The 12,268-nt window shown below is 45.5% G+C and overlaps 1 protein-coding gene across 1 annotated transcript in view; it reads left to right on the forward strand.

The window, feature by feature from the left end:
- The window catches only part of NBEAL2 (neurobeachin like 2), a 203,476-nt gene that overhangs the window by 156,232 nt on the left and 34,976 nt on the right, over positions 1 to 12,268 (forward strand). Inside the window, exons 28-31 of the mRNA XM_033165069.1 lie at positions 1,072 to 1,209; positions 4,536 to 4,841; positions 6,470 to 6,619; positions 8,966 to 9,123. Coding sequence (XP_033020960.1) covers positions 1,072 to 1,209; positions 4,536 to 4,841; positions 6,470 to 6,619; positions 8,966 to 9,123 — 752 coding nt within the window. The remainder of the gene's footprint in view (positions 1 to 1,071; positions 1,210 to 4,535; positions 4,842 to 6,469; positions 6,620 to 8,965; positions 9,124 to 12,268) is intronic.

Here is a 12,268-nt window from a genome sequence, read left to right on the forward strand (position 1 = left end):
GAACAAGCTAGGGAACCCCCAAGGGAAGAAGACTCAGAGCCGGGGAATTGGTGGTGGGACGACAACGAGTGGTCACAGGGAAAAGACTGGGAATGAATGAAGGAATGAATGAATCTTCATTTGCGTCAGCCATCGGCCATAGCGATAAAACAACAGTACGATATACAAAGAATGGAAATAGGAAGTCAATTATATAAAATACATTTTAGGGTTTTGAATCAACAGTCAAATAGTGGATCTTATTCTGATTGCCCCGGCTAAAAACCTTGCAGCCTTTGCTGTCACCTGCTCATCTTGATCTGCCAAGAGAAAGGACACTGTTTCAGTGGTTGGGCGACCCGGAATGGACAATAAAACAGGGGTGATAACCTCATTCCTCAAGTCTTTGCAAAGAATGCAAGCCAGATGGGCGTGCGCCACCGATTCGGTCCTGCCATCTCCACAGGGACATAAGCGTTTTCCGTGTGGAATCTGTTGGAATCATCCCTCAAGTACAGCCGAGGGCAATGCATTCCATCTGGCGAGAGGAAAAGCGAGGAAAAGACTGGGAGAAGGTGTCGGAAGCTGAAGGGGCAACAGATCTTAGTGAGCAGGGAGAATCTGTGGCAGAGAGCAGTCTGGGGGCAGGAGCTGAAGCAGCAGAGGCCAAAATGTATCCAGCTGGTGAAGAATCACAGAGGTCTCCCTCTCCTGAGCTCCTCTTCCCCTTTGTCTCCCAGAACCAGAAGAGGCACGAAGAGGGCAGAGGAGGGTTTGGTGACATGCAGACTCAAGTCTCTCATTGCTTGGGGAAAACCCTGGAGAGGAGGAGACTTGGGCAGCTGTGCGGAGGCAGGGCAGACCTGCAACGGCTTCATAGGGCAAGACCGACCGGAGATGGTTTGCTGTGCTCATTAGGCCTGGTAGATCATGCTTTGCCTAATAAAGAGTTAACTCCTGCTTGCTCGGTGTAATTTCCTGCTGGCTCACGCCTGACGCCAGGTGGCTTTCTGAATTCTCCGCCTCCAGGGAACGTAAGAGGTCGGTCGTCCTTGTGTCTTCACATTCTGCTTCTCTCCTCCTTGTCTCCAGGTTTATGAGGGGATCAACAGCCTGCTGGACAAGCTGGGGGTCTGGCACCACTTGGCCAACGGCACCTCCGACTTGAAGGAGATGGCCCAGATCGGCCTGCGGGTGCTCATCGGATATATCTCACTGGAGGACTTACAAGTAAGTTGCCCAGCTAACTTGGGGGGGGGGCTCTCTTCCTCCTCCCAGTTCCTGGTGATTCCAGGCTGCTTTTGTAGCAGAGAAGCATGCAGACATGTACAAAAGATCTCCCCCAGTGTCAGAACATTCAGTGGTTGCCAGATGCAGAGCTTCTAGAAACTAAGTTCTTTATTGTGAAGGCTATTTACAGTGCACAGTAAGTTCATACGTCCATCTCAATCCTCAGCAGAGTCCCGGAATGAAGTCTTCTGGTTCTTTGCCCAGCAAAAAAGCCGCGGGATTCTAAACCCCCGCCTCCCTCTCCCACGTCCTTCCTGCATCCGACCTCTGAGCGTGGGAACCTGACCTCTATCCCCACTTTCCCTGCGGTGCTGAGGCTCTCTGACCCCTTCCGAGCCCCTGCCCCGCCGTGCTGACTCCACCTCCACCTCCCCGCTTGAGGAATGGTCGCTTCCGCTCTCAGAGGGGGAGGAGGAGCTCGTAAACAGCGGGCGTGGGTCCCTGTACTCCAAATGCTCCCGCGACACCGGCAGCCGCAGGGAGGGGGTTTTCCTGACACCCAGGTTGGGTGGTTTTTTCTGCACACGGGGAGCAATTTTTTCTTCTTCCAAATATTTTTTATTTGATTTTTAAAAGTATAAACATACAACGAACAACAATTCAGGATCCAAATACAGTCATACCTCGGGTTGTGTTCGCTTCGGGATGCGTTTTTTGGGGTTGCAAACATTGAAAACACAGAAGTCTTTACTTCCGGGTTTCGCCACATGCACAGAAGCGTTCTGCATGGTTTGCACATGCGCAGAAGTGCACTACCACGCTTTCGTGCATGCGCAAAAGCGCCGCTTGGGTTACGGACTTTTCGGGGTGCGAACGGCACCACGGAACGGATCGGGTCCGTAACCCGAGGTACCACTGTATCGAAATTACTCTGAATCTCCCCTCATCCCTTCCATGGGTCCTAGTGGTAGTGTTTACAACTGCATATCAATACATATCCAAAGTTTTATCCTAAATTATCCATACTGTCCGATAGTTTACAAGTGTGATTAAAACCCTGCTGATGTTTGGCCTGCTTGCAATGGTCTCGTAGATAAATCATAAACTTTTCCTATTTTTTTTAAAGTTCTTGTCTTCCTGATTTCTGAGCTTCCAAGTTAATTTTGCCATTTCGGCATCGCCTATCACCTTGATTTGCCATTCTTCTCTGGTCGGGGTTATCTCTTCCTTCCATCTCTGGGCTAGTAGCATCTTTGCGGCTGTTGTAGCATACATAAACAGTCCTTTCTATTCTTTTGGGATCTCGGTACCTGTCAGGAAATCGCCCTCACCGAAGCTGGAAGCGGGCCCGGGGCTGTTTCAGTATCGGGAACCCCCGTCTCCGCTGAGTAGCTCGTCATCTTCCCCCAGTGGAGGAAGCGATCGCTCTTCCAGTGGGGAGGGATGGTGGGGACAGGAAGTGGGAGCAGGTGCTGTGGCAGGGATGGAGAGCCTCTGCACCAAGCGGGGAGAGGAACCCTTTCCGTCGCTCCGTTTTAGCAGGGAGGAAGGACGTAGAGGGGGGAGGCGGGGGTTCAGGATCCCGCGCTTTTTATGTTGGGCAAAGAACCGGAAACGGACATTCCCGGACTCTGCAGAGGGATGAGCTGGACGTCTTTATTTTGGCTCCACTGTAAATAGCTGCACAATAAAGAACTTAGTGTTTAGAAGTTCTGCGTTTGCCTGATTTCTCATGAGCAACCACTGAAACTCCTTACAGTACCTATATTTATTTGAGTTACATGGTAGGTAGCCGTGTTGGTCTGCCGTAGTCAAAACAAAATAAAAAAATTCCTTCCAGTAGCACCTTAGAGACCAGCTAAGTTTGTCCAACTAAGTTTGCACACGAAAGCTCATACCAAGAACAAACTTAGTTGGTCTCTAAGGTGCTACTGGAAGGAATTTTTATTATTTTTTATTTTGTTTATATTTATTTGGTTTTTCAGATTAAAGTTTTGCAATCACATACCCAACATACATAATAAAAACAAGATTCCAAAGAATCTCCCTGTTGTGGGTCCTCTTGTTAACCATTTCCTCTTGCATTTCTTTATAATAATCCAAATCTTTTACATCTCCATTATATCCAAAATTCGCCATTAAACCACTTGTGTTATTCAAGTCCTACTAACGATTTTATAATGGTTTTTAAGATAAATTATAAAATTCCCCCATTCTTTATTAAAATCTTGGTCTTCCTGGATTTCTGATTCTTCCGGTCATTTTGGCCATTTTGGCATAATCCATCTGAGTCCAGTAACAAGTGTGCAATCACAAATACCATGTCTGGTTTAGTGTGTCATCATTCATACAATGCAATTCTATACATGTTTGTTAAGAAGCAAGCTCCGTTGGCTTCAGTGGGGCTTCGTTAGATGTGAGAGTGTATAGGATTGTAGCCTGGACTCTAGGAAGGATAAGTCTCTCCTTTTGTTTGTTTCTTTGTTTCTTTGTTTCTTATTTAATTAATTGTATTTATATTCCCCCCTTTCCCCAAACTGGGACTCGAGGCAGCTTACAAAAATTCTAACAACATGGATAAAATACAAAAAGCTAAAAATGTATAAACGACGGTGGTTAAGAAGTAGCTAAACTATTATAGAATTAAAGCTATATAAAAGTAAATCTATGAACATAGAGATACTAAAAACAGCACAGCTCTTTTAAAATGTGTTTTTTTGGGGGGGTTATTGGGTTGTTTTTATTTTGATTTTATTCTGTGAACCGCCCTGAGACCTCCGGGTATAGGGCGGTACAGTGGAACCTCGGGTTGCGGACCGTGAACCGTGACGGAGGCACGTCCGCAACCCGCAGTGCCGCGTCTGCGCACCCGCATGATGCGATTTGGCACTTCTGTGCATGCGCGAGCAGCGAAACCCGGAAGTAACCCTTTCCGGTACTTCCGGGTTTCCCGCGGTCCGCAACCTGAAAACGCATAACCCGAAGTGTTTGTTTTAGCTATTTTTTTAATTGATATTTTATTGAAAATTTTTCTTTCTTTTTTTTAAAATAATTTTTATTAAATTTTACATACATTCTTTTAAACATCCAATAATTTTCATCTGTTATACATATTTTTTTACTTCCATCAACCCCTTCTCAAGAATTTCAAATTTCCTAATTTCTTCTTGTATTTCCAACTTCACTATTACTTTTTATCACAAGTAACCCGAAGTGTTTGTAACCCGAGGTACCACTGTATATAAATTCAATGAATGAATGAATGAGTGAATGGCCGGTGCTTCTGTTTCTTCCCCCCTGGAACTGCCCCTCTCCTCCCTCTCCAGTTGCAATCGATGGCCTACGTGAAACTCCACAGCCTCCTCCAAACGGCCTGTGCCCCCAAGAAGGAGGAGGCCTGCTACGTACTGGGCAAGCTGGAGACCCCCCTGCGCCACTCGCTGCACACCAAGTCGGAGACCTTCTCTTGGCTGGTGCCCATCATCCGCACTTTGATGGACAAGTGCTACGGCACCTTGCAGCTTCAGCACTTCCTCCCCTCCCTGCCCCCCACCAACGGCAGCCCCACCTTCTACGAGGACTTCCAGGAGTTTTGCACCACCCCGGAGTGGATCGCCTTCATTGAGAAGCACGTAAGTGAAAAGCTACCGTTTTTGTTTTTTTTTACAAAAAGAAAAACCCCTGGGCATCTTGTCGAGATCTAAGCAAGCAGAAGGGAGCAGATTCTGGCTGTCGGTTTGTATTTCTTGGTCGCAGAAAGTATCAATCTGATGTGTTGAGATCTTTCCTACTTAATTCAGGAGGGTTCTGGAAGCCTCTCTGCATGAAAGAAGCTAGAAGTTCGCGATATTTGGGTTATTTCTTCCGAGAAGCTGAGCACAGTTAGCTTCAACAGGTTCTGTTATCTCTTCTGTCAAGGTCATGCTGACTATAGTGGCGCCTTGGTTCTCAAACTTAATCCATTCTGGAAGTCCGTTCCAAAACCAAAGCGTTCCAAAACCAAGGCGCACTTTCCCATAGAAAGTAATGCAAAACGAATTAATCCGTTCCAGGCTTTTAAAAACCCCTAAAGCATCAATTTAACATGAATTTTGAATTTTGGAAACAGATTGGTATAGAAATATCGGGAATTGTGGGTAGGAATGTAGAAATATCTAAATTAATGGTTCTTATTAGCCTAAGTACCGTAGCACCAGGTTAAAAATAAAAGAGGGATGTAAATGGATAAATTTGATGGTAACTGCAGCCAGACAGGTTATAGCGAGTAATTGGAAAAATGCAGAAGAGCTAGGGGTGAACCAATGGAGGAAAAAACTGAATAATATTATAATTTTAGAATATCTAACTGTGAAGATACACAGAATGAAAGGGTTTAAGGGCAGTAAGAAAGAGGAGGATTGGTTTGAGAAGATACCGAATTATTTGGGTAGATACGAACAATTTGGGGTAATTAAAATGTTAAAAGTTACCGGTAAATAAACCTTGTGGAGGGAGGAGTGTTAATGTATATAGGATTGTACATATGGTTGATTTGATTATGTTTTATTGATTATGTACACCCAGTGTATCAGCCGCCTGGGGGGTTTCACTGTTTGTGCTTTGGTTGTTGGTGGGGGGGGGGAAATAAATTTATTAAATAAATAAGAAGGTGGGTGGTGGTGGTGAGGAGGAATGAGGACTGCAAGCTTCCATTGAATGAATTTGTAGATTAACCAGCCCAAGCTGGTTTAAGTGGGGTGCATTAGGGATGGGCAGTACATCAATATATTGTCCAAAGCCGGTTTGAAGAACAAATCATGGTATCGGTTTCATAATTTTGGACCTGGCAACATATCACAAATCATGCATGACGTGTGTGTGTGTGCGTGCTTTGCAAAAATCACCATGTGGGGAAAACCGTGAAGCCAGCCTCTACAGAGCTCCATCCTTATTTCAGACATTGCGATGTATTGGTGTATCACGATGTTTAGCTGGTGATATATTGCGATGTTGAAAACCAGATATCGCCCGGCCCTGGGGTACGTTTGGGTGTTCATGCGAGGCAGTCAATGCTAGTTCTTCACAGAGTAGACCCACTGATGCTGATGAACCTTGCTGAGTCAGGTCTAGTAATTTGAGTGCGCCTGCTCTTGAGTAGGACCAGGCCGAATACGACCCTGGATGTGGCTGTTTGACCCGCTGCTTCTGTCCCATTGGATGCAAAGTTGTTGTTTTTTTAATGGCTCTTGGCGGATCTCCCCCGGTGGGGTCTCCTCCGCAGGTGCAGCCCACCATGGCCCAGTTTGAAGTGGACACGTTCGCCAAGAGTCACGACCACATGTCGAACTTCTGGAACTCCTGCTACGATGCCTTGATGAGCAGCTCCCAGACGAGGGAGAAGGAGAAAGCAGAGAGCAGGAGGAGGTTCCAGGTAGGCTGCGATGGGCATGGAGCAGCCTTCTCCAAGCCGGCGCCCTCCAGACACCCTGCGCTACAACTCCCACAGCTGGGTGGGCTTGGGCTGGTGGGAGTTGTCGTCCCAAGCGAGGAAGTGTCAGGTTGGGGAAGGCCGAGTACTCGGAATCCAGTCCTCTCTGCGGTAGCATCCTAGGCATAGCTGTCAACCTTCCCCTTTTTTGCGGGAAATTCCCCTATCAGTACTATCTATCTATATATATATATGTTCCCATTGCGTGCGTGGCCGTTACCAACTTGCTCCGTAACCGCTGGACCAAATAGCATCAAATTAGGACACAGCGTTCCATGACCCAGCAGGGAATAATAAACTTAAAACCATGGAGAGACCTGGTCTGAACAGAGACATTGGATTCTTATCTCATTATACATAACAAAGCTATTTTTAGCCATCTCACCCCTTGCTTTTTCCTGTAAGAACAATTGCAGTCGTTAACAGTCGTCAACGGGTTTTCCACACCCATCAGCCAATCCCCCATTCCCACCACCCTTCTGAGTAATACCCCTCCCCACCCTCTCACTATATATAAGGGTCTGGTGACTTCTGTTTCAGTGTATCTGAAGAAGTGTGCGTGCACACGAAAGCTCAAACCAAGAACAAACATAGTTGGTCTCTAAGGTGCTACTGGAAGGAATTTTATTTTATTTTATTTTTTATTTCGACTACGCTTTTGACCAGCAGGGAATAACATGGGATAATTAAATTTAAAAAAAACCACACCTGACGTACCTAAAATAAAGAATAAATGCAAAAAGTAAAATAAAAATTGACGCCCCTATTACACGTCACCAGCAAAAGCACTGAAGACTCCAACAGCATCCAATAGAAAGGCGGATCGCCTGGCAGCGTCACAGAGCCTGCGCAGACAAAAAAACCTCCGTCGCTGGGCTGGAGGGGCGGGAAGGGGCCGGGGCCGGTGGGGGGCCAGGCTGAGAGAGCAGGATAGGCCCAGTGGGTGGCAGAGGCAGAAGCTGCTTCCCCTTCTCCTCCCCACCCACCTTCCCCCGCGGAGTCCAGGCTGAGCTTCCCTCTCCCGCCTCCCCTACGCCGCTCTGCCCGTTCCCAAACGGGGAGGCTGTGGCGCGGCCTCTTCTCATGCAGGAGGAGCCGAGGGCGGGGAGCCGACAGAACCCCTTCCATTACACAAAATCAGCCTCAGCAGGGCGCGGCCGGGTCAGCTAGTGCTGTATAATATAGTACTGATAGGGGAATTTCCCGCAAAAAAGAGGGAAGGTGGACAGCTATGCAGGCAAAGAATCCAGAGAATCCGTTTGCATTTTTAAGAAGCAAGTTTTCAGCACAAGGCGCTTCCAGACAACCTGTTCGTTGAGCACCGGTCCTGATTGGTTTGCTGGGAGATTAGACAACGGTGGCTATTTATTTAGTCTTAATGCTGCCCCCACCCTTTCCCTGCCCACCTCCCTTGTCACGGAAAATCTGGCCTTTTGGGGAAGTGTTGTTTGTTGCTGCATGGGACCTCCCGGTCAGCTTATCGAGGCAGGAATTTTGCAAAACCCATTAAGGCCGGTCTCGCGTACGCAAGGTTGCATCCTGACCACAAGACTGGTGACAACCAGTATCAGGGTGAGTCTGACTGCTAGAGTGAAGAGCAGCCCCAGATAAGGTACAAGAAGGGTTCTGCACATACAGCAAAAAAAAAAAAACTTGGTTTGTGTAAGTGCAGGGGTAGGCAACGTAAGGCCCGTGGGCCGGATGCGGCCCAATCGCCTTCTCAATCCGGCCCATGGACGGTGTGGGAATCAGTGTGTTTTTACATGAGTAGAATGTGTCCTTTTATTTAAAATGCATCTCGGGGTTATTTGTGGGGCATAGGAATTCGTTCATTCCCCCCCCAAAAAAAATATAGTCCGGCCCACCACATGTTTGGAGGGACGATGGACCAGCCCACGGCTGGAAAAGGTTACTGACCCCTGTGTGTTTCCTTTCTCTTTTTTAATTTTTAAAAAGATTCTTTATTACAAAACAATTTACATAGAACGTAAACAAAACGAAAAAAACAATATAAACAGACCATAGACACTGACTATGGCATGTGATTGAATCCCACTCAAAAACTAGCCGCCTAGGTGAGCTTGAAAATATCCAGGCATCAGTTGATGGTCTCTCTCTCCCTTTCTGCTTCCATGGATGAACCACACCTTTCTCTTGTTCCACCTGCAGCAGGGGGCCCCTTTCAGCTGAGGGGACCCCCTGCCCATTCCCCTTCCCTTCATCACCCTCTTGCCCTTTTCTCCCCCTCTCCCCCCCCCACACCTACCCTCGGTTTCCCCCTTTTTCCAGGAGTTGATCTTGGAGCCGGTGATGAAGAAGGCCAAGCACGAGAACATCCGCCACACCAATATGCTGAAGCAGCTCAACAACCACCAGAACACCGTCCTGAAGCAATGGAAAGCCTTGAGGAGACTGCTCACCTCCCAGCGCTCTGCCTGGGCAGATCGGTAGGGCTCTCCTCCTCCTCCTCCCTCCGCTGGTCTTCAGCCGCCTTGACCGGCTGCTTGGCAGGGCAGGTGACCTTAGAAAAACTGTGCTTTTGAGATTGCTCCCGCTTCTGCGTAAGCTATTCCTGGTGACCCTCAGGCGTGGAGGTTTTTCACGACATCCACACGACGATGCCCTCGTCCCAACATCATCCCCTGTTACCCCACCACTTATTTGCAAAAGCATTTATACACTAAAAGGTAAAGGGACCCCTGACCGTTAGGGCCAGTTGTGTCCGACTCTGGGGTTGCGGCGCTCATTTTGTGTTACTGGCCGAGGGAGCCGGCGTACAGCTTCCGGGTCATATGGCCAGCATGACTAAGCCGCTTCTGGTGAACCAGAGCAGTGCACGGAAACGCCATTTACCTTCCCACCGGAGCGTTACCTACTTACCTACTTGCACTTTGACGTGCTTTTGAACTGCTAGGTGGGCAGGAGCTGGGACCGAGCAACAGGAGCTCACCCCGTTGTGGGGATTCAAACCGCCAACCTTCTGATTGGCAAGCCCTAGGCTCAGTGGTTTAACCCACAGCGCCACCTGCGTCCCATATTTATATATTTATACACTGCTGTCTCCCAATATATATGTGTGTGTGTGTGTGTGTGTGTGTGTGTGTGTGTGTGTATATATATATACACACACACCGTATTTTTTCATGTATAACACGCCCCCATGTATAAGACAACCCCTATTTTGGGTGCTGCAACCCATCACATGTCCCCACTATGCACTTTCCATGTGTAAGACGACCCCCGTTTTTTATCATTATTTTACAGCAAAAAAAACCCTAGTCTTATACACGGAAAAGCATGGTATATCAAACGATTTGCAGCAACGAAGCATGAAACCGTGCACCAGAAATTGAAAGTTAAAGAAGTTGCTGTTTTTCTTAAATTAAAAATTTAATAGATTTTTTTTTAAAAAAATGCAACTTCTTTAACTTTCAATTTTTATTTTTTTAAATTAAAATTTAATAGATTTTTTTGAAGAAATATGCTAAAATTATTATTTAAAGCAGACAGGTGGAAATAGTTAGGCTACAGAGGTAGAAGATAGATAAGGATTAGTAATATAGGAAGTAATGTTTAAGTTTATTAAAATTAATATAAGTTGAATAGTATTTTTATATAAGATTAGAAAATGGTAAGGAAATTACTAAAGATGAATTACAAAGAAAGCAGTCGGAGAGGACGGGAGGAAGTCAACTCACAATGATATATAGAAGAATAGTTTGGTTTAGATAAGTATTTTGGTGGGGTAGGGGGGTATGATTTAACATTTGTTTTCAATAACCTATCTTAATTGACATTGTTTATATAGACTTCCTCGGTTCCCCCCTCATTGGGTCCCTCTCTTAATCCATCTTTAGCAGTTTTCATTTTATAAAGAAGTTGCTATTAGTATATAAAGCCCCAACAACATGGGACCTGGTTTCCCGCAAGGTCGCCTGTTATTGTTAACATTTCCGCACTGTCCTTCACCCGAGGATCACAGGGCGATTTGCATCGTAAAAGTACGTATAGCAGTAACAAGCAAAAACAAGAAGCCAATCTGCGGGTTTCATCCCTGTATGGGCCAGCTGCATATTCCTGCACTGCAGTGGGTTGGACTAGATTCTCAGGGTCCCTTCCAACTCTTCAATTCTATGAACTGGCGCTGCTACGGGTGCCCCGTAATGCTTGTTAGATGTTTGTAAGACAGTGTTTTTCAACCACTGTTCCGCGGCACACTAGTGTGCCGCGAGATGTTGCCTGGTGTGCCGTGGGAAAAATTGTGTTAATTTGATTCCTATTCAAGAGAATTACTTTATATATAGTCAATCTAGGCACAGAGTTAAAATTTTTAACATTTTCTAATGGTGGTGTGCCTCGTGATTTTTTTCATAAAACAAGTGTGCCCTTGCCCAAAAAAGGTTGAAAAACACTGTTGTAAGAGATCGATTGAGCAGGCCCCTTGGCTTCTGCTAAAAGCATTCTTGTTTAGACCCAGACAGGCAGAATCTCAATGTGTGCTTTTAATCTGCTTTCAGTTTGCTGTTGAACTTACGTTTTGTTTTTGTTTTTTATAAGAATTTATTAGTTTTTCCATAACAAACAGACAATCCACCACCATCACCAACATTAACCCAACACTTACCCACCCCAACTAAAAATAAACAAATACAAACATACCAATAATTCTCTTCTTATACAAAAAAAATTTCTTGGTCAAATCTTTGGCTTAGACTTCCCCTGCCTTTTCTCCTTCGGTTCCAATTCCAAATATTACTTTAATAACTTCATATTCTAAAAAATTAAATTCATTTTAAAAAGTTCAAAACTAAACATTCTTCTTAGAAAATCTTATTTTCTAGTTACAATGTTATTCCAGTTCTTGACTTAACTAAAATCAGATCATATTATAACTTCGCATTAATTCATCACAGAATTCCATATCTTAACAAATTATTCTTAAATCAGATCATAACAAACCTCTTCTTTCTCTTAAACTGCTGCTAATAAAAAGAAATCAAAATATCCCTTTTCTAATTCAAAAACTTAAAGTCTTGACACCCCGGCTTCAGGGTACCATAATAAATCATTTTTGCTTTACCCTTAATACAGTTCACCCTATCCCCCTTCTGTCCATTTTCTTTGCCCGTCTTACTCCGGAGCCGCTCCTCAAGATGTCCTCTTTCCTTGTAAGTCCACAGATCCAGACAAAGTCCATCACAGTCCTTGCATAGAGCATCAGGGTACGCACATCCTCTTCTTCCAGCTTCTCCGGTTCAAAATACCATTCTTCTTTTATTTGTAAACATATTAATTTTTTCGCCAACACTCCCGAGCTCTCACCTCGAGAGTTGGATATAGAAATCTTCCCCGTCCTGGGTCTGCCACCCCCAAAGGACGTTTCTTTTTTCCGGAGTCGCCAAGCCATTTTACTCTGTTCTTCGATCATCCCCTTCAGCTCTTTGCCAAGGCTCTCTTCCAGTACAGCCATTTCCTGAAAAGTCTCCTCTGTGGGAAATATCTTTTCTGCCATATCCCGGTTCAATATCACCAATTTTTGATTAAGCAGTTCCAGTCTCAAGAAAATAATCCTTTGATCATCAGTCAATCCAT

Source organism: Lacerta agilis, chromosome 12 (genome assembly GCF_009819535.1).
Source record: "Lacerta agilis isolate rLacAgi1 chromosome 12, rLacAgi1.pri, whole genome shotgun sequence".
NCBI lineage: Eukaryota > Metazoa > Chordata > Lepidosauria > Squamata > Lacertidae > Lacerta > Lacerta agilis.